The 23,491-nt window shown below is 35.7% G+C and overlaps 1 protein-coding gene across 1 annotated transcript in view; it reads left to right on the forward strand.

Annotated features, from left to right (window-relative positions):
- Positions 1-556: 556 nt before the first annotated feature.
- LOC142975466 (protein croquemort-like) overlaps positions 557-23,491 on the forward strand; it is a 34,672-nt gene continuing 11,737 nt past the window's right edge. The window contains exons 1-5 of the mRNA XM_076118317.1: positions 557-808; positions 9,481-9,610; positions 13,048-13,230; positions 19,194-19,319; positions 19,788-19,997. Of these exons, the coding sequence (XP_075974432.1) occupies positions 9,494-9,610; positions 13,048-13,230; positions 19,194-19,319; positions 19,788-19,997 (636 nt within the window). The 5' untranslated portion in view covers positions 557-808; positions 9,481-9,493. The remainder of the gene's footprint in view (positions 809-9,480; positions 9,611-13,047; positions 13,231-19,193; positions 19,320-19,787; positions 19,998-23,491) is intronic.

The raw sequence follows: 23,491 nt of genomic DNA on the forward strand, positions 1-23,491 counted from the left end.
TTAACCAACGGCTAAGTTCGTGGCACGGAGTTATTGCAATCTCACGTGAGGAGCAATATTATCACATTGTATCGTACACATGCGAACAGGTGTGAAATTAAAAATGTCAGTATCTAAGATTTAATTGCAAGGCTATGCGTCAGGAATTAGTAGATAAATCTCATTAATTAGTCTGATTAGCGTAACACCTGTACCTCGCCGTTTTCGAAAAGTAAAAATAATTACCTTATTATCTACTTACTAGATTAGAGATGCATAAAGTCAGGCATCAGCGTGAGCAGAATTTATATCATAACTGGTATCGCACACAATGGGACGTCCAAATCATTAAAAATCAAGTATATATTATATAGTGTTGTTTAATAGTTAAAGTGTTGTGTTAATGTTGGTAAGTTCAAGGATAAAAACCTTAAGTTGTTGTAATACATTCTTTCTACTACATTTAGTGTATGCCATTTTTTTTTCTTCTGCTATGGTAGAAATAGACGGGTATAAAACTGGTAACATTTTTTTATCAATCACGGTTTGAGTCATGTGTCACAAACGTCATTTGAGTTTGACAGTAATCACTCGCTATTATTTTTGTAATTCCAAAGTGGTGATTTACGCGAAACGCACGTAAACTTTGTATTTATTTATTTATATCAATTATATTATATTTAATTCCGTTGTGCGGTCCATAATGACTTAGCGATAATGTTGACAAGTGGTGAATGTGATTTTTATTGAATATTTGTGAATATTATCAACGAAGAATCACTCATTATAACTGTGATCTAGTGTTTTGTTTAGAAATCATTTGTAAATCGTAAGTACAATACATTATATTTACTTTGACATTCTGTTTATCTCTCTTCTGTAATAGCTGTCCGTTTACAGAGTAATCAATTATATAAACAAGTTAGTTGTGTTTCATACTTGCGATAAATTAGTTTTAGAAAAATGGGCAGCTTAGGCATAACGATTGATGCGTTTACACTCGATTTAAAAAGCTATCTATATCTATGGCCTGGCTAAAACAGATCCGGTTTCGTATGACAACAATTTGTTTTTTGTTCGTACAATTGCGCCAAAAGTTATTGCGATGAATTCGCAATCGGATTTTTTATCTCACGGCCTAGTTCGTTTGTTTATATTAGACTTCAAGGACTATTTAATTTACACATTTAACTGTCACATTAATCTATACTAATATTATAAAGCTGAAGAGTTTGTTTGTTTGTTTGTTTGTTTGTTTGTTTGTTTGTTTGTTTGAACGCGCTAATCTCAGGAACTACTGGTCCGATTTGAAAAATTCTTTCAGTGTTAGATAGCCTATTTATCGAGGAAGGCTATAGGCTATATAACATCACGCTACGGTCATTAGGAGCGGAGTAGCAACGAAAAATGTTACGAAAACGGGGAAAATTTTGACCCATTCTCTTCAGTGACGCAAGCGAAGTTGCGCAGGTCAGCTAGTAAAATATATTTATGGATTATTAGAAATAACATAGCAAAGTTCAGATTGTTTTGCTTTAAAATTAGTGTGTAGTTTTTGTCCAATTATTGTGTCATATGCTACCATAGTCCTAGATGCATTTAATTTAAATAATTCGTTGTCTACTGAATAATTGTTACTGCTTCATTACAATTCTTAAAAAAACAATAAAAAAAAGTTATGCCAATACAAATGTAATTGTATCAAAAAGTTACTTAATTACTTTTTAATTAGCACACATTAAAATTATTATAGAAGCAATAGACAAATCAATTAAAATTCTTAAGCTGCAATTTATTTTTGCACATAAATATTATTGTATATAATTTCTTACCTTGTTTAGTTAGTCATCTAAGTATTATGTCATACAACAGACATTATTATGTATGACCTTGGTTATCTCAAAACTATTCACAAGATGCTATGCAATTTTTGCTATCAATATTGCTAGCAAGGCTTGAATAAATTAAATCTGTTTTGAAACTAATATTTGGTATAATAATAGCAGCAATCTTTAGATAAAACTAGTAATCTTCTGTCATAAATAAAAAAAACAATGTGTAAGAAGAAGTAAGAAGTGCTTAAGGTGGAACATCACTGTTTGAGAAGAGAAAAATATTTTTTTTAATGAAATTAAGGCAACAATTGGCAACATTGTTACTTATAGTTTATTATAAACAATTTAATATCTCATTACATTATACCACCTATTATCTTAAGAAAACAGCCATAATATAATTATAGTTCATTGGCAAAGGCCGTGACATGGAGGTCAATGCCCTGCCACAGTAGATAAAAGTAAATAGATACCTACCAAAAATTTCTTGTTTGGAAATTTATTTTAATTTTAATCTTTCTTCCTAGAGTATTACAAAACTGTATAACACATATTAATATTTTATTTGATTATAATTAGATGTTTACTTATTTACATACATACATACATAGGTACATAATATCATGTTTTTTTTATTTATAGATAGGTCTTGACAGAGTATAGACTGAGCTTTGAAAAAACAAAGATATCAATATTCAAATGTAACTAAGAGTTTTTTTCTTGCAATTTTAAATGTCAACTAGTCTACATATCTTGAATGTGGAAATAGTCGCGCAAAAAATATCGCCTGTAACATAATAGTTAATGCCAGGATTATTATTAACTAGTGATCCTAGTAGCTGTCTACCAGTTATTGCTGGGCTCGATTTCGACGATATTTATTGTTTTTAACGTCACCATTAGTCCTTGTTGCCTACATTATAACATTTTTGCTAAATCTGAACATACTAAAATCTTGCTTGTCAATCTCTCTGCCTATTAGTCAAAATTCCATGAAAAACATTACAGCAGAGTCTGATCTTTCGCAAACAGACAGACGCGGCGGCCCTTTGTTTATATTACGTAGTGACATGATTTATTTTTTCCTGTATCACCCCATGGAAAGTCTAGGTGACTTATTCTGATCTAACGATGCGAAGTCAGGCATATTGCGTCCTTGTAAACAATTCTACCTCGACCTTTAAATATGTTTACTTTAAAAATATAAGGATTAAGATCTCCTATCTGTGCTGTAATAAATATACAATATCCATAGTCATCTAATCAATAATACGCATAGTATTCGAGTGACTCCTTCTAGAACAGTCTGTACTACGTCAAAATTATTAGTTATCAGGCGAATCCGTCGATATCTGATAGGTAGAACGCTAATAATAATGACGAAAATACAGATAACAGTAAGCCGTATATTAATTTAACACTATGTCATAAAAAAATCGCATTCCGAACTTCAGTTAGTCATTAAAATCAGCAGTTATTGTGTTCCTAATTTCCTGTCTTACATTATAATCACGCCTGTTATGGGTACGAAATGTGATGTATGAAAATTTAAGCAGTTTTTGCATTTGTTAGTAGCTTACAATGTTAGCCCCATGTAATAAGGGGCAAGTTTTTTGCCATTTATCTTGCATGTAACCAAATCCAGGCCGCTTTTGAGAAATATCTAAACTAACTTTTATCAGCGACTTCGTCCGCCACCTTAATTTTCCCATTATGCGTCATTTTCTATGTCTATGTCCTTTCTCGGGTATCAACATATCTTCATACCAAATTTCATGCAAATTGGTTCAGTAGTTTAGGCGTGATTGAGTAACAGACAGACAGACAGAGTTACTTTCGCATTTATAATATTAAGTATGGATTATATTAAAAAAGACCATCGCATTTCGCTCGAACCGGGAATCGGACCCGAGACAGAGAGACCCACCGACGCGGCGACGGCGACATAGAGGCAGTCAATGACATAAAAAAATACCTAATTGTGTCTAATCATGTATCTACTATCTAGGACTTATGTCTATGATTGTCATAGCAAGGTGAAGGCCCCCCCTATCTATGATATACATTTACTAATCTATTCGGTCCTACAGTCCAACAACATAGTGGGGAACCTTGGCATGCGCGATTTATCTACATCAAAATGAATAGTTACACTACTACTACTACTAATTGTATGGTTAGTGGTCAACCTAGTGTCAAAGTTGTTCAAGCTGCCCGAAAGGCATTTGACGTGGCTTAACGACTGTAATTGGCAACAACCGACTTTTTACGTGCCCACCGAAGCACGGAGACGCCCAGTTCAAATACCACTATGCGGTCACCCATCTATGGAAGACGCGTCAAGGTTTTGCTTAACCCACAGATCGTATACCGACCGGTGAGCGCAACTGGCTACGGGCTTAAAATGAATAATGATGTTTATTTCCAAAATTAAGTATATGTATTAAGTACAAGCTATAGTTAGCTGCATAGGCATTAGGCGTATGGGTCACGCGTGATCTAAGTTTTTTCATACCCCCGCCAGCCGCGAGCCTCGTGTACAAGGCTCTTTATTAAGTTGTCGGACTACAGAATAACCCTTTGAATATTATGTAAAAAGTTAGTAAATTTAACAAAGATTGAGGAATTACATCTTTTAATTTTAAGCAGTTTATATTCTCGTATAGAAGGAAAAAGGTAACTTCAGTTGCGTAACTATTAACTAAACACAACAACAACATAATCCATTTTTTATTGGTTAACTGATAAATAAAAACTAAGTTTACTTGCGAATACGACATTTGCAAGTAAGCTTAGTTTTTGCATTAACGATTATCTAATTCTGCGAAAACAAAAAAAAAGAAAAAACTCGTTTCCAACACTGGGCCAGTAACAGCTTTAGAGGTACAACTGTTAAATATGTGGTCAAATCAATAACCATTTTTCATCATAGAACACGTATAATACGGTTCATAAATTATTTACCAATGAGTTTATGACCTTATGCCATAATGAAGACGAGACGCTCATAGCCAGTTGTGCTCACCGGTCGGTAAACGATCTGTGGGTTAAGCAACCGTTGGCCCGGTCATTCTATAGATGGGTGACCGCATAGAGGTATTTGAAAAGGGCGTCTCTGAGCTTCGGAGGGCACGTAAAAAGTCGGTCCCGGTTGTTGTCAATTAAGATAACAGTCGTTAAGCCATGTCAAAGGCCTTTCGGGCGGCTTGACAACTTTGACACTAGGTTGACCACTAACCATACGATGAGAAGAAGATCATAGAACACGTATAATACGGTCCACAAATTATTTACCGATGAGTTTATGACTTGATGCTATAATAAAATAGTGGAAGGTGGTACAAAGGTTGCGGTGTTGACTTCCAGCCATTGCACTAGCAACTTAATTCCATTAGCACAAGCCATCAAGCTTTCAAGATGTTAACTGGATTGCTGTATTATTGTGAAATCTACAATGTTAATAATAAATAAATAAATAAAATAAATTTAAGCCATTTATGTCCCACTGCTGGGCAAGGGTCTCCTCCCGTAATGAGGGAGGGGTTAGGCCTTGAGTCCGCCACGCTGGCCAAGTGCGGGTTGGGGACTTTGCATGCCCTCAATAAATGTAAATAATCGCTAGTAATCTTTTAACAAATAAAGTTATCGGAAAATCTTAGATGACACTCCTTGTTTTACAGCACTCTGGACTTTGTTTATTATCAGATGTTAATATAAAATTCTATGAGTAGGTAATTTTTACAAAGAATTTTATCAAAATTGCATGTCATTTAAGTCTAGGTATTTGGAACATTTACGTTTAAGCAGTGGCATGTTTAGCTGGAATCTTATCGATCGTGATTCACTGACCTAAGTTCACTTTGTAGCTAAGGTTTGCAAGTCTTGCAACACATATTCGGGCTCGCATTTTCGATAGGGTAGTACGTATCGGACAACAGAACCGACTCGAAGCAAACACTGCACTTTATCGATTTGTGCTGATCTGGTTATACATTCAAACAAATTATTCGATTCGGCTGTATTTGTGTAAACGGAAAAGTCGAGCTGTAACAAATAAATATTATAAATACTTACAGCTTTTGGTTTATGTTGATCGGGTAGTTTCTTTGGGTCCGATCGTCACGATTTGGTTTTCATTCGACGCAGCAAACGTTAAGCTCCAGAACTTTTATATACATTCGATTTTACCACCAAGGCGGATTAATGCCATACCGATTTCGATTTTATATTTCGATTTCAGGGGGCTTAAACAACTTTGACACTATGTTGACCACTAACCATACGATAGATAGAGTAGCAACCCTTAGGTTATACATATTATAGACTTTGTTTCATACATGAAGGACGCGCACACGACCTAGGCAAGCCTAACGTTATTGTACCTAGGTATTACTTTTGCTCGTATTTTATTAATACATAATATTGGCGACGAGGCTCCAGTGTCAAATTCCATTTTTATCTTAGCATGTTCAATGTGTACCGTTATCATGTATTTTTCGGATGTTTCACCAGATATAACATTAATATCATTCCATTCATCATCATCGCTTATCGCTGAGTCGTTTAATTGATTTATATCCGGTGTAGTCTTACTGGGCTTCGCATCTGAGCGCCGTTGTAGACACACACTAGCTAAGTGTCCGACCTTCTTGCATTTATAGCATGTTATGTTTATAGCGCTACATTTCTTGGTTTCGTGATTTAAACCACAGCGGAAACATTTCCCTTTTAAATCTCTTGGTGTGATTCCTCTAAAAGGAGATTTTTTTGAATTATTGTAGGAATCAGTGGAAATTTTATTGATATTGTCACTACTTGGTTGTTCATTCGGAAGCATTGATGTATTTTCTGCTTTACTCATTTCAATAGATGTTGCAATCTGTGTCAGGTGTTTAAATGTACATACTGTTCGGTCTTGTAAAATTTTTGTACGTGCGTCGCTATCTTTCAATCCTCTTATGAGTTGAAGAGATAAAAAGCTTTCTGAAATGTTTTTCTGGCAGTGTTGACATTTAAATTCGCAGTTGGTAGTGAGCTTTTTTAAATCTGCGGCGTATTGCGCTACTGTTTCATCCGATTTTTGAGTTCTCGATATAAATTTATGTTGTAGAACCCATTTGCTAGGTTTTGGGTCTAAGTAGTCGTCAAGTGTTTCAGTAATTTCGTTAAATGTCTTATTCAATGGTTCGTCTGGTGCTATTAAATCACATAATTTTTCATGGAGTTCTGGTGATAATGTAGACAGAAGAATATTTGTCTTCATGTGGGGCTCAGTAATTTCATTAAGTCTAAAGTACACTTCCAGACGTTTTTTAAAGTTATTGAACGTTTCTGATTCATGTAAAGGATTAAATTGAATTTTTGGTATAATCTTATGGTATTGGTATATTCTATGTTGGTCTTCCTAGGCACTTTTAAGGTGAACCGCCTAATGTTCGGCGTTAAGGTCGCGCCGAGCCTTTGGCAGAAATTTATGGATAAACTCCTTCAAGATCTCGAAGGTGTAAAATGTTTCTTTGATGACATCATCATTCAAGGCATCAACAAAGAACAATTACTACAGAGACTTAAGCTCGTGTTAGACAAACTAAAAGAAAGTAACCTACGAGTAAACAAAAATAAGTGCCACTTTTTCAAAACAAGCATCGACTATTTGGGACACACTATCGACAAAGAAGGTCTACACAAAAACAGAGAAAAGATTAACGCAATAATTAAAACAGAACGCCCAGTCAACACCGCAGAATTGAGGACATTTCTTGGAATGGCAAATTTTTACAACAAATTTATACCCAACCTATCATCGATCACGAATCCACTGAACAACTTACTCAAGAAAGAATCTAGTTTTCGATGGTCTACAGAATGCGAACAGAGCTTTATACACATTAAAAAAGAAATTCTAAGCGAAAGAGTACTTATACATTTTGATCCCAAGAGGCCCTTGGTTCTTGCAACAGACGCATCTCCACTGGGAATCGGAGCAGTACTATCACATAGACTCCCAGATGGATCAGAAAGACCGATAGCATTCGCTTCCAGAACACTATCGGATAGCGAGAAGAAGTACAGCCAAATTGACAAAGAAGCTACTGCCATATACTGGGGATTGAAGAAGTTCTTTTATTATTGTTACGGTAGAAAATTTATCCTAGTGACAGACCATAAACCACTGACAATAATTTTCCACCCTCATCAAACGTTACCAGCAATGAGTACAATGCGATTATTCCACTACGCTCATTTCTTATCTGGATTTGACTACAACATTGAATACAGAACTTCGCCTAACAACTCAAATGCAGATTACCTATCCAGGTTCCCAGTAGAAAACACAAAGGCAAACAAAATGGACCAGAATTACAGCTTTCAACTTCAACAAATACATACCATTGATGTCAACCCAAATATCATAGCGAAAGAGACAAGTATTGATTCCGATTATACACCATTAGTACTCGCATTACAAACTGGCCGATCACTTAAAACGCTCGGTTACAATGATAATGAATTTACTTTACAAGATGGATGTATACTAAGAGGAACGCGAGTCTTAATCCCAAAAACATTACGCGAACGAGTGCTGGACGAACTACACCTCGGTCACCCGGGCATTGTGAAAATGAAGCTACTGGCCCGCAGTTTTGTATACTGGAAAGGAATTGACAATGATATCGAAACAAAAGTTAAGTCCTGTAGAACATGTAGATTACAACAAAATTAACCAGAGAAAGCACCACTACACCACTGGGAACACCCAAAGGGCCCCTGGCAAAGGCTTCATATTGATTTTGCCGGACCTGTTTACGGATACTATCTTTTAATAGTTGTAGACGCATTTTCGAAATGGACAGAGATTATACCTACTAAATCAACGACAAGCTCTTGGTGCATCCAAAAATTGAAAGAACTATTTTGCACCTATGGAACACCTCTACTCCTTGTCTCAGACAATGGCCGACAATTCGTATCGGGAGAGTTCAATAAATATATCAAACACGTAATGCTCGTATTTTATTAATACATAATAACTTTGTTATAAAATTACAAGATTAGATCCTCGATTAATATTTGATTAGGGTATTGCTGCAAGGCCGCAACTGATTTATGACATGTATTTCGTAAAATATTTCTTGGCGGTTAAAACTCAAAGTCTGGAAAGTAAGAAGAAAACACATCACATAAAAATTAAAAATGCGAATTTCGTCTGGACTTTAGAAGCTACAATTTGTAAAACGGTCTTTTTCATAAATACAGATACAACCCTCAAAAATCATTTTCACGTTAGTGAAAAGACTTCCTTATCGTGTTATTTAGCGTTAGTGCTTACAGTTGAAGGGAAAATATGTGCTACTCATTACCAAGGACTTCCAATAAAACTAAAAACCAAAATTTTGAAATATTTTGGGCACTGCTGGGCAAAGGTCTCCTCCCAAACGAGGGAGGGGTTAGGCCTTGAGTCCACCACGCTGGCCAAATGCGGGTTGGGGACATTGTATGCCCTCAATAAATGTATTAAACTAAATTTAGGCATGCAAAGTTTCTTCACGATGTTTTCCTTCACCGTTCAAGTGATAATTTTTATAATAAATACATAACTTCGAAAAGTTATTGTTAATGATTTGTAAAATACTCAGTTCTTAATGTGTATGTTGTTTGTTCACAGGTAATAAATCAAGATGGTGTCATCAGGTAAAAAGAGCGGGTTGTTGTTAGGTTTCGGCGCCGTCACGGTGGTGCTGGGTGCCATCATGGTGGTTTTCTGGCCACCGATCTTCAACACACAGCTGCAAAGGGTTCGTAAATGCATTAAACTTATTGTGTATCTATTTCATCACTGTGAAAACAATCACCTTCCTAGCGTTTCTCAATCAATTTAGTTCTATTCAGTTCTTTAAGCTGGATTTCTTGTCATTTCCCTTTCTTTTGTTATTTTTGTATACTTACTGCATATTGTTTTTTTCGTAATTATGTTCTCAGAGTCAATTGCAATGCAAGCGCATTGCAATTGACTACGATCTGATACGAATCATTCCAAAAATATTTTGGAGTAAAATTTATTCAATTGCCATGTTTTGTCTACGAAATACGCGCATCACAACTGGATATTGTTTTTGTTGAATCTAGTTGACATTTTCCTACTTTTTTCCCACCTTATATACTCTTTACAATTTAAATGCAGTCTGACGGAAGACGATCGATATCTAAAATAGCATGTTTGGGGAGAATGTGACTGGTGAAAAGTGTACGTGCCTCTTCGCTTGGGCAAACACTTCATTATCTACAGTAGAGACAATTATTTAACACGATTCTTGTTATTCTAATTACTTGTTTGGCATCTTGTTAATGTTTCATTATAAATAGACGATCTTAGTGCAAAATTCCTTCGGCGCCCCTTTGGTAATGTATAATAGAATATTGTATAAAAGAACTCTGCATGTTTAATGAATTTAATCATAGGATACGGGAATTAACGCGAACACGCACTTTTCCTTAAAATGCTTAACGTTTCGGTGCGAATTATTCAAAAAAATTAAATTTTCAGGATGATTATTACACTTTACTTTTAATATTCTTACAAAGTGGTCCCTGCTAATAAGAATAATATAAAAGTGGTTTCTGGCTAAGAAACGGTTGGGAACCCCTGCTGTAGAACCTTATGTAAAAATGATAATGCAATTTTTAGATAATATATAATTCCCTGTTAATTGTAATCTCAGAGTACTGTAAACTGAGGGCTAGCATTTTTACTACGTCAGTCATGCGTCAGCCAGATACTAACAGGATTAAAGTCAAAATAACTATTAATCCGATTTAATTGTTAGTTAATCCAATATTTAATGGTAGAATATGTTATTGTGACTGAGACTGCCCTAGTCAGAAAATAAACAGTTTAAAGAAAGTCAGTGAAATGTCATCTGGGTAATGACGAATCCTTTTTCCATTTTACAATACGTTTGATTGTCTAGTTACATTTTATTTTTTCCCACCATAAATATTTATAACCCTTAACCCTTGTAGTACAAGGGTCTCCTCCCTAACGATTGCGGGTTTGAGTCTACCACGCTGACGAAGTGCGGGTTGGGTTGCAATATATATTAAAAAGAGATAATAAAAAGTATTACTCGATACGGTACGTCATAAGCTGCTTTAACAATATGATTATAATTTTCCATTCATAATAATCATCAGCTTTTGTACCTACTTAGTTCATGCCGAAGTTTATGGCCCCCGGCAACTTCGTAACACTTCTTGGGTAGTAATCAGGTCTTTTTCTTTCTACTTCGCGTTAGTAAGAGGATGATCAGTCTTGTTCAGTAGAGTTATTCCGAGCGGGAGGAAGTCACAGGGGCATGTACTCCCTCAGACGGGAACTTCATTCATATAGTTTTTAGGGTTTTTCCCCGACTTGTCTTGCCCGTATGTACCAAATCTAGCGTGCTTCCTACCTCTAATATGTATAATATGTATACGCAGTTCGCACTTAACTTTGCAAATTCCCAACTACACAATTTGAATAAACGTCTATTTAGAGCTCCTTTTGTAAAGAAGAATAAATTAAAATAAATAAATTAAACCCATTAATGTCCGACTGCTGGGCAAGGATCTCCTCCCGAATTGAGGGAGGGGTTAGGCCTTGAGTCCACCACGCTGGTCAAAGGCACAAAAAATAATTAAAAGATCAATTTAGTTTTTTTCTTGTAGGTATTATATTTTTTGATTTCCGCACCGCACGTCGTTATAGATATGTTATAACGTATTAACGATAACGCAAAATATTTTTGATAAACAAAATTATGTTAATGGAATTTCTCGGCTAATCCTGACCAAGTATGATTATTAAATCGCCTGCCATTGATTGATGGTTTCGATTTGATATTCAAAAATTAAAATATCTTGGATTTTTTTATCTAGTCTCTATAATAGCCTAATCCTGATCACAGTCGTGGTTCGTGATTTTGTAGGGGGGAAGAATCTAAATAGTACTTATATAATTCTAAGGTGACTGACTGAAATAGTGATCTATCAACGCTCAGCCCAAACTACTGGACGGATCCGCAGGTAGATGTTATGACGTAGAAAGTCGCTAAGAAAGGATTTTGATCAATTCTACCCCCAAAGGGATAGAATACAAGACATTATAGCTACTTGGCTTTCTATAATCCGCTCCGGGGTAGCAGTTCCTATCGAAATCTGTTACTGATAGATCACTTTGATGTTCTTATCTAAGATAGCAAACTATCTGTGATCTTTGCCATAACATTGAAAATTGCAAAGTCAATGGCCTACCGTCGCTTTACTCAGCAATGTCTCACAATGTCCTTTGTTTTTCCTTGTTCGTTATCATCATGTTTTTATATTGTAGTATATGACTTATAATAGCTTATGCAGAAGATACGATATCTATTCTTTGTTATATTGTCCCAATAAACTATCTCAATGAAATTGCCTAGTCAGCAGATGAGTCCGTAAACCTTAATAATAAAAATATTAAATTATTGTTGTCAGAAATTGATTACAGAGAATTCTAGAGCCTGCTTGAAGATGCCTTAACTTCAAAATCATATGGTCTTCGTTTTGATATCAAGCTTGCTGTAAAATCATTTCATAAAAATATCTTTGTTTTTGCATGCAGTATTCTGCGCTGGTGTGATTGTGCTAAATTCGAACATTACAATTCTTTTTGCGGGTTGTAGATATAAAGAGCTAATGATTTATTTGTCACTACGGAATGAATAATGATTTTGTGTAATTAGCTTGTCTTTGCTGAAGTCCTTTTTACTCAATTGCGTGTGTTCTAACCGCAAACTACGTAAAGCTAAATAATAGTGACTAATGCTGTGCGAAATAAACTGAGCTTGCATATTGTGTATCTCAGTTGACAACTAGTCTCTATCGCTCATATATATTTTTTTAAAAGACAACTCCCGCACTAAGTATTACTCATGTGTCGCGGGGACTTACAAACATACAAACAACAGACGCAAAGCACAACCAGACCCGACACAATTATTTGTGGATCGCACAAATAATTGCTCCGTGTGGGGATCGAATACGACCTCCCGACGCAGTGGTATCGGCGTGGCGACCTAAACCACTGCGCCACGATGACAGTCAAATTAATACAGTATTTTTAAAACTAAAGTAATCTGAGGGAATCTTTAAATTGCGCTTGATTCCACAGAGTAAAAACTTCAATTTTAGTTTTTCTAACGTATTCTCCTTCTTCCAGATGATGACCTTAACAAATGAATCCATGTCGTTCAACATCTGGCGGGAGACGCCGATACCGATGTACTTGGAGATCCACTTCTTCAACATCAGCAACGTGGACGAGATCCTCGCGAGGAAGGAGGGCGTCCGGCTCAGGGTGGACGAACTAGGGCCTTATGTGTTTCGAGAGACACATATAAAGGTAACATTTTTTATTAGATTGTTTTTATTGTAGATTGACTGTGGTCCTTCTCTGTCAAAAGTTATTAGTCTTTTTATTCTATGGTTTGTATGGTAAAAATAAGTGTTTAGTTTTACTGTTTTCTTGGGGTATTTTTCGTTTTTTTGTCCGTTAAAACTTTTTGGTACCTTAATGAAAGTATGATAAATGATTTTAATTTACTTATACAAATTTTTGAGCCGTTTTCGAGTTTTACGTTTAAAGACACATTAATAGCATTTTATTTGTAACTAACCTCATTTAAGTAGTAGTAGTAGTAAAAATTAAATTGAAATCACTGCATCTGTTAGGGAGTTATAATGCCGCAGACAGACAGACACGTCAAACTTATAACACCCCTCTTTTTGCGTCAGGGGTTAAAAACAATATTTAAAAGGGATTATTTATTTTCTTTGCCATAGAGAAGTCGTGGTATCTTTCGAAATCCTTAATTAACTGAAGCGGACTAAAACTGTAACGTATTGCAATTTTACGTAACATCCAATCTAGAAACGCAATCTAAGCAATTTAGTTTTCACTTATATTGTTATAAATAAAATAATATACATCGCGTTTACATAATGATCAATAAACGTACTTTATACCAGTGAGTAACGATGCAACGAACGATAAACTATTTATAACAACGTTATTGTGTTTCTGTTTACTTGTTATTTTTATAAGTTACGTAATATAAAGTAGCCGCGATTTGTTCTAGGCCTTTTTAGTCACGAAAAGCCATTATTTATCCTTTAACTGATACCACTTGAATCATCTCCGATAAATAGAGGGACTCAGGTCAAAGACGAAATAAGTGACAAGATTAGATGTATGGATGTGAATGAAGCAAGGGAAGTTGTAGGATCGTACCAAGTGGCATTCTCTGGTCTCTGCCTACCCCTATGAGAAGATATTGTGATTATATTTATATACCAGCTGACCCGCGCAACTTCGCTTGCGTCCAATAAGAGAGAATGGGTGAAATTTTTCTCCGTTTTTGTAACATTTTTTACTGGTACTCTGCTCTTTTTGGTCGTAGCGTGATGATATATAGCCTATGTCCTTTCTCGGGTATCAAAATATCTCCATACCAAATTTCATGCAAATTGGTTCAGTAGTTTAGGCGTTATTGAGTAGCAGAGATTTGTAGATTTATAGATTAGTATGGATGTGTGTTATAGTCTGCATTTAGCGATCGGGTCTGACACCTTAGGCAATATAAAAATATATCAATTGCTATAAGTAACGATAAAGTAAAAAATGTGAAGTCGCCAACAAATTGGCTGCCATAGTGAATTTGAGAATCCTCTATCAATATTTTTTTACATGAAAAGATTACAAGCATATTATAATATATGAGAAACCTTAGCAATCCTTATTATCAACCAATTTCGCCAAAATACTTATTTGTTTTATGAGTGGGTTCACGGTTCGTTAAAAACAGGGCCAGGAACAGACACACTTTAAAACCTTGATTAATAAGTTTAGTACCTATTTGATTATATAATGAATTTTTGTTTAGACATCCTTCCATACAGACCATGTCGACAAAGCCAAGTAATACAACATACTTAATAAAAGTTAGATTAACAGCTCATGCGTCATTGTCTAAATAACATAAGTTACCACATAGTAATTACAAGTACGATATCAGAGTATTAACCTCACAGGACAAACTTATTGATATGGTGTAACACTTATCTGTTATTCAATACTCTCGAAAGCTTAGTTATCTAGTACTTACTATGTTACTATCACTTTTGCTAAATAACGGCCATCGATCTGTGGATATTGGAGAGAGCAGTTGAAACTCAGTATATGAGTATGTATCAGGTCGGGGAAAAAGTCTTTTCGCATTATTTTATGTATGAACTTGTAATAAAATCTCTTTGGCTTCAAGAATCACAAATGAGTACACGTATTAGGTTTCTTTCAGTGAGCTCGTGAGGTACCCAAATATCGAGCTTTTTTGTGTAGAGAAAATATTTTATTACAAGTTCATACATTGAATTGTGAAAAGACTTTTTCCCCGACCTAATATATCGCATCGTATCCATTTGACTAACTAAATTTAACCCATTAATGTCCCACAATTAAGCATGCCTGAGAGTTTTTTTAATCCAGTTCTTGAAGATCCACAAAGCGAAAGTCCCAACCCGCACTTGGCCAACGTGGTGGACATAAGGCGTAACCCTGTCCTCAATTATATTTCCTCGTTATGGTCCTCATTTTGGAGCAGACCTTTGGCCAGCAGTGGGACAGTAATGGATTTAAAAAAAGTCTTATTTAAGTTGAGTAACAAATGTCCTTAGGCGCACAAATTGTGGAGTCACGTTTTCAAAAATAAGGAAAGTGCTATTATAACAGAATCATTCAACATCAGCACATTTTTGTACTGGATTAGTAAAAACGTCTGCTGGAAACTCACTAAGCCATATTATTATTTAATTAATAATTTTCCTGTATAGATATTACTGTATTGAATGACTGACGAGCGAATTACATCATGAGTACTAATTCCTTTATCTGTCTGTATCTTTGGATTAGTAGGGTAATTAATATTGAACATTGTCGTTTTAAGATATAAGACTAGTGACACAAAAACGTGTGATACCTTTCTTAAATCTGATTTTTATCTTCATTTAGTAACAGAACTATATATTATTATTGTGTTCTACCTGTTTTTATCGTAATCATATTCTGCGCTGGTATTCAACCGGTGAGACTTGAAGTCGATTCCCACATATTTGGAAGAAAAGCTAGGCTGATGATCATGATTCTACACCTAAGTATCTAAAAATAATTAGAGTTTCTAACATCACGGTGTGACATTTACCTAGGTTGAGCAGAACAATAAACGCGATTGAACTACTGAAAGAAGTATTAAAATTTTTTGGACTGCTTTTGCAGCGCGGTCGCTAGTGCATGCGACTGCAGAAACTCTCGGGTTCGAATCCTGGGTCTTGCCAAAATCGCCGGATATCGGGTATAAATAATTATTTTCCCAATTTAAAATTTGCACAAATAATAACTGCAGGTAGGTACTACCCAGAATAAATGAAAAAGGAGTTTGGTTAGACCCTAATCAATTATTAGCTTAATTTAACCAAACGTTTTTTGTCTCAATGATAAATAAAGTATATGAATATTGATTCATATTTGATTTATATTATTATTTTTATACAATATATGAATATGTTACTTACCTTTATTTCTTGCATGGGTCCAGTAGAACCGGTATCTCAGGTATAGATTTAAAGGCGAGCGTTTTTTAGTATATTTTTTGTAGTTATCTTGCATACTAGGTTTTTGCATAGCCTTCGAATCGAGACATAGATAAATGTAGTTTTAAAAAGATATACCGTTTTGCCTCGCGTGTTTACAGTTAAAAAGTCGAAACTGTTATTTTGGATATGTTGTTTTAAACATATTATTATGTTTATAGTATATGAGGAGAGATATTTCTATAATATAAATCATTTGTTTTTGTGTTGCTCGAGATATTTAAAAAAAAAGAATAGGAAAAGTCAAGGGGTTCTCTCGAGTCGACCTTTCGATTTATCGGATCCTAGAGGCCGCCCGCGACTTCGTCCGCTTGGAAACCCTTCCCGTGTAAATCCCGATTCCTCGGGAACTCCGGGATAAAAAGTAGCCTATGTGTTATTCTGGGTCTTCAGCTACCTACATACCAAATTTCATCGTCATCGATTTTGTAGTATTTGCGTGAAAGAGTAACAAACAACTATACATATTCACAAACTTTCGCATTTATAATATTAGTAGGATTTAACCTGCTAGAACTCCGAGTTAATATTAAAATTTATTCTTAAAGAAGGTTTGAGCTCCTACTCATTATGGCAAAAGTTGCGGCTTTGTGAAAAAATCCTTATAATAAACGAGTTAGGTTCTTCATTTCTGAGTTGTAGTGTTACTTTGATTTGAATCTTTATTCGTTTGTGGTAACTTAATGCTTTTTTTCTTGTGATTATATTTTGAAATCAAAACTTCTGAGAACTATTACCTTTAATGGAATGTCTACAATATTAAATAGTAATAAAACATAAGTATAACCATGAAGCGTAAATCGTTATCGGTCACGTTAGTCATGATAATAGTAAGTGCATTGCACAATGTGTGTCTGAGACTGTGATAATACATTTATCTTAAATCTATCGGATCTTTTTTGGTTACAAGCTTGGTTACATTTTTATTTTGAACTTGACCTATTTTTTCGTTGATGAGGTTAGAAATATGTTCTTGGAAGGATTAGTTCTCGAAGGCTTATGCAGCCGACGGTGGCCTATTTGATACAGCTACTTAATTTTGCAAATGCACAAACGTATGAATAAACATTATAATATATATAAATCTTGTCTACTGTGTACTAAGTTGGCGGGCTGATTGAAAATTGAAATTTTATAAACATGACTAACAAGTAAAAATGACTATTAACGTTTGTTATTGTAAAACTTCTATCTATTGGTTACACGACTTCCTATGATAAATATATAAAAGTATGAAGAACAGTCGCAGAATCTGTGTCAATACAAAGCTTCATATTTATGCACATAGTGTTCTCGTATCTTATCAGTACAACAAAATATAGACGTTTGTTTTGTATAGTGGGTTCACTTCCGTGTCTGGCGATAAAGGTTTAAAATTATTCAATTTTGTCTTTATGTATTGACGTATTTTGATATTGATAACTTTACCATGTGACGTCATGTAAAATCTGTTAGGAGTGATAGCCGAGTGGTATAAGTTGGTACCTCTCACGCAAGTGGTTGACGGTTCGAACCCGAGGCAAAACACCAATGACTTTTTCTAGTTATGTGTGTATTAGAAATAATTGTCACTTGTTCCAAAACATCGTGATGCAACCTTGCATGCCTGAGAGTTCTTTAGAACAGTTCTTGAAGATATGCAAAATCCCCAATCTGCAATTGGCCAGCGTGGCCTCATTACGGAAGAAGGAGACCCTTGCCCAGTAATGGGACATAAACGGGTACTTTTTTTTGTTTTAGTATTTTTTTGTATGCCTACATATTTTGTTTTGTTTTCACTTCGTGGTATCTTTATAAAAAAAGTAGATTATGTGTTTCCCAGGGATTATAAGCTATCGGTCTGGCAAACATCTAAATCGGCTTAGTATTTTAACTCAAAAAGCGTGATAGACATTTCTTTTGCACTTATAATATTAATTTGGATCTTCCACAGTGAAGGCAAAATCCTTGGCTATCAAAAGTAAACTGCTTATCTACGTTTAATCTCTAAATACATAATTCATTAATAAGATTATTAGTTATTGTAATGTTAATAATTAATACAATTGCGTAATCTTATATCTTTAGGTTTCCTTGCATTTTGATAATGTTAAGGTCGAAAAGATTGTAGTAAGATTTCAAAAATCGATCATGATTTTAATTTTTCGAAATACCGAAATAGTAGTTTAATTCCGATGTCTCTTAAAGTGGTTTACACTATACTTAGAGTAGCAAGGATATCTCGAATTAGGCACTATTCCAGGTGCTGAAGAAAGTCTAATTCGGTACATACACGCCATTTTTCAACAGCTAACTTGTAGCAAGGACGGTTTGACATGCCTTAAGATCCCTAGGGATACTTTTGTGTATAGAGATATCGAAGCAGAGTAGAGAGAGGAGAATCCAGCACCTGAATTTTCCCATGGGAATGCGTCATTTTCCTAGGGTAAAAAGTAGCCTATCTCCTTTCTCGGATATCAAAATATCTCCATACCTAGTTTCATGCAAATTGGTTCTGTAGTTTAGGCGTGATTGAGTAACAGACAGACAGACAGTGTTACTTTTGCATTTGTAATATTAGTACGGATTCGTGGATCTCTTGCAGTACCTTGCGGCAAATAAGTGCCCTTCTCTACTGGTTCGTTTGTAAGAATATGTCTAAACTATATCTCTTGTCCACAGACGAATTTGACGTGGAATGACAACAGCACCCTCACGTTCTACAACCAGAGGTGGTGGCACTTTGTTCCTGAGAAGTCTGTCGGCGAGCTCTCGGATATGATCACCAGTATCAACCCTATTATTGCTGTAAGTTACTATTACATTATTTACAGGTGTTATTACACCATTATTCAAAGTGAGATTTTTTTGGCAATTTGTTTTAATTTTTTGTTAAGTCCTTTCGGCATATGAATGCTGCTAATTTCAAGTTACGCTATTATTAAGCATTCAATTTCCTTGTGGTCAAAATTGCTGGAGCATACTTAAGGCAACATATTTCGCTGGTATACATTCTCAGCTGCATATTTTTGGAGCAGCACAAACAAAAGTTAATTAATACAATAGCGTATTCCTGAACATACTCATACGTTCTGTCATACTTCTAGCTTGCTTTTACAATCCAACGAAATCGTCTTCTCCCCATCAAATAAAAAATGAATTTGGGGGAAGTCTTTTTACCCAAGTGCAATACCATATGCCCTCAATATATTCTGGATCTGTCTTCGACCTTTAAGTTATTAAAACCCCATACTAAACATTTATTTCTTTTCCCAGACAGTAGCCTACCTGATGCGTCACCAGCGCCTAGTAGTGAAAGTGCCAGTGGACATATTCCTGCGTCTGTACCACTCGAACATGTTCCTGACTGCCAACGTGACGGACTGGCTGTTCGACGGCATCTCCGACCCGGTGCTGGACATCGCCTCACACTTCCCAGAGCTGCCTATTGATATTCCTTATGATAAGTTCGGATGGTTCTATGAGGTGAGTAACACAAATTAATACATAATAGAATACGGGAATTAAATGGTCGCAGGCTGACAACGGCGAGTGCAACTTACGCCGAAACGTTAGGCATTTTAAGGTAAAATGCGTGTTCGCGTTAATTCCCGTATTCTATTATACATGAAACATGCAACGCGAGAGTTTAAAAGTTGCAAATGAATACTTTTTTGCCGCTGTTCGGAGTCGGATGGTTTTATGAGATAGGTTTGACAAATGAATGCGTTTTTTTGCTGCTGTTTGAAGGGCAGCTAGGGTCTGTCTTTGTCGTGAATGCGACAAGTAATTTTCGTTTTGCTTATTAAGCGAAGACAAGCTTTGTCATTTTGACTGAACTAATTTGGGTAGATAATGATTTTTCATACCTTGAATTAAGTTTGGGGTTCATTCTTCGCCTACTATCGGATATCTTATAATTTTGCCGTATAGAGGTATTGTCTGCCCAAAATTGAGCTGTTCCAATTTAAGGTCTTTTATTTAAATTCACAAACGAGCAGGCCCAAGAGAGCCTAAAAATTGTATCTCCTAGACGACCTAAAATACTTTGAACATCATATTTCTGATATATAAGAATAAGGTTGATAGATGGCACTTCTTTTACTAGAGTATTTTAAAGTGCAATTTAGCACCCAAATAAACATAATCGTAGAAAAATGGTAATTTACAAGAGTTTACGTCAGTTCTAATCTATGTTTTTGTTCAGAACAATGTTGTATATGAATCATTTGGACTCTTAAACTTTGAACTTTGTTGTCTACACGATAAGCGTAATTAAAACTATTAATAAGAAATGATTCGGTCACGTTTTAAGCGTGACTGGATGACACAGAAAGAGATAATTGTGTCAAACATATGACTAGGAAGACCGTAAATTCCCAAGTAAATAAATGGAGAATAATGATCATGTTTATCGACTTAAGCCTTCAATCATTCTTTTCTTTCGGGAACCGTGTCTAGCGTTAAAACATACTTAAAGTATCTATACTAATATTATAAAGCTGAAGAGTTTGTCTGTTTGATTGTTTGTTTGTTTGTTTGTTTGTTTGTTTGAACGCGCTAATCTGAGGAACTACTGGTCCGATTTGAAAAATTCTTTCAGTGTTAGATAGCCCATTTATCGAGGAAGGTTATAGGCTATATAACATCACGCTACGGTCATTAGGAGCGGAGTAGCAACGAAAAATGTTATAAAAACGGGGGACATTTTTACCAATTCTCTTAGGTGACGCAAGCGAAGTTGCGCGGGTCAGCTAGTAATTAATAACAAGCCAGTGATATCCAAACGTGAGAGAGATATACAGAGGTGTGGTTGACCTCATCTTCCTCTGGCACTTTTATTTGTGGTAAATGTGGTCGCGGTTGCACGAACGAAAGTGCACTAATTCTACCTGACGCCACCTTAATAATCTGCAATAGATGTATTCAGGCCAATGATGATGAAAGAGGTGTATGAAGTACACCCATGTTTCGCTATTTACTTTGTTAGATCCATATACCATGTTACCAAAATTTAAGGTACTATTGAGATTAGAGAATAATCTAATATAAAATAAAAATCAAAGGTGACTGACTGACATAGTCTTCTTCTTATCGTATGGTTAGTGGTCAACCTAGTGTCAAAGTTGTTCAAGCCGCCCGAAGGCCTTTGACCTTACATAGTCATCACATCATATCAACGCTCAGCACAAAACAATGGACGGATCGGGCTGAAATTTGACATGCAGGTAGATGTTATGACGTAGGTATCAGCTAACGATTTTGATCAATTATACCCCCAAAGAGACAAAATAGGGGATAGCCACGCGGGCAAAAGCTAGTCTAATATAAAATAGAAAAACCAAATTTTGCACAGGAATTCACCCGAGACCCCATGATTAGCAGTCATACTCTGTCATACATCCATCGGTCAAACCACAGAGGCAGTCTAAAAGACAGTAGGTCATTGATTTGTCATAAAGGAAGTGCATTATGAACAATATTTACTGTAGTACAGAGTGCAGTGTAAATAGGATTGTTTACTGTAGGTGACTCACTGAAGCGTCGCTGCTGCAATTATTTGATTTGTACGCGATCATTTCAACCTTTGCATGACCTCGAGGTATTCATGTCATCGTAATAATCAGAATGTCATTAGAAATACGTTTTATGTCTGAAACTGTTCAAAAAATTTTGGCAACGTTTATAACAAATGGATAACTTTTATTAATGGCACATTTTATTATGCTTAATTTTTAGTTTTTGAATTGAACTTATTCAGTGATAAAAAAGGTGGAAAAAGAAAGGTGGTAAAACTCCCGTCGCGAAAATTAAATTTGAGTGCCATAGGTATCTTTAAAAAATATAAAAAGTATCTTAAGTATTAAACCTTAGGTTTTACGCTGGAAAGTTCATGAACGAGTAACAAACGCACATACACACATACATCCATCCCACAAACGTTTGCACTTATGATATGAGTAGGATTTCAAGATACGTCCTGTTTCACACAGCACCCACGATTGTAAACCTTATTTATCAACAGTGAAAACTAACAAACTCAAAATATTATTCATATAAATCACAAACAATAATTTGTATAGAAAATGACGTAAGCTATTTGTCTACTACTCAAAACATTTACAAACTTCTTATACAAAGACGACAATAGAAAAAGAACCATTTAAGAGCATCTGACATTCATCACCAAGTAAATCGTACTAATATTATAAATGCGAAAGTTTGTGTGTATGTATGTATGTTTGTTACTCTTTCACGCGAATACTACTGAATCGATTACGATAAAATGTGTGGTTTGTAGGTAGCTAAAGACCTACAATAACACATAGGCTACTTTTTATCCCGGAGTTCTCCAGGGAACGGTATTTACACGGGAAGGGTTTCCTCATGGACGAAGTCGCAGGCGGCCTGTAGTACAAAATAGTTTAAAGATGTAATGTGCATTGTGCCGTGACATTGACAAGTCGGTCAGGCGGACGTCTTAAGGCGGGTACAGACTGCTGCAACGCAACATGCAATGCAACACGAAACGATCATTGCATCAGTGTAGACGCGGGGCGCGCACAACGTGCGCACGAACCGCGCATGTACCTACTCACATCTGTTTCCGAGATGCGCGCGAACGGATCGCTCAGTCTGCAAAAGAACACGCATTGTTCTCATTGACTTGTTCCATGTTCGCGCGCGTCTAGCCGTACACACCACACAACCTGTCCACACTGACGCTCCGCGCATACTGCGCGCCTCTTTGTGTTCGGGGAAAAAACCGACAAATTTCGGGTCGCTACGCGCAAGAGTTGCAACAATCTGTTCGTGCGCGTAGTAGACGCGGTTCGTGCGCGCAAGGCGTCTACACTATGGGAATTCTGTTACTTTACATGATACATTGCAGCAATGTGGACGTCAAATTCTTGCATTGCATGTTGCATTACATGTTACATTGCACCAATGTGTACCCGGCTTTAGTGTTATGTAACACA

This window comes from Anticarsia gemmatalis, chromosome 9 (genome assembly GCF_050436995.1).
Source record: "Anticarsia gemmatalis isolate Benzon Research Colony breed Stoneville strain chromosome 9, ilAntGemm2 primary, whole genome shotgun sequence".
NCBI classification, from domain to species: domain Eukaryota; kingdom Metazoa; phylum Arthropoda; class Insecta; order Lepidoptera; family Erebidae; genus Anticarsia; species Anticarsia gemmatalis.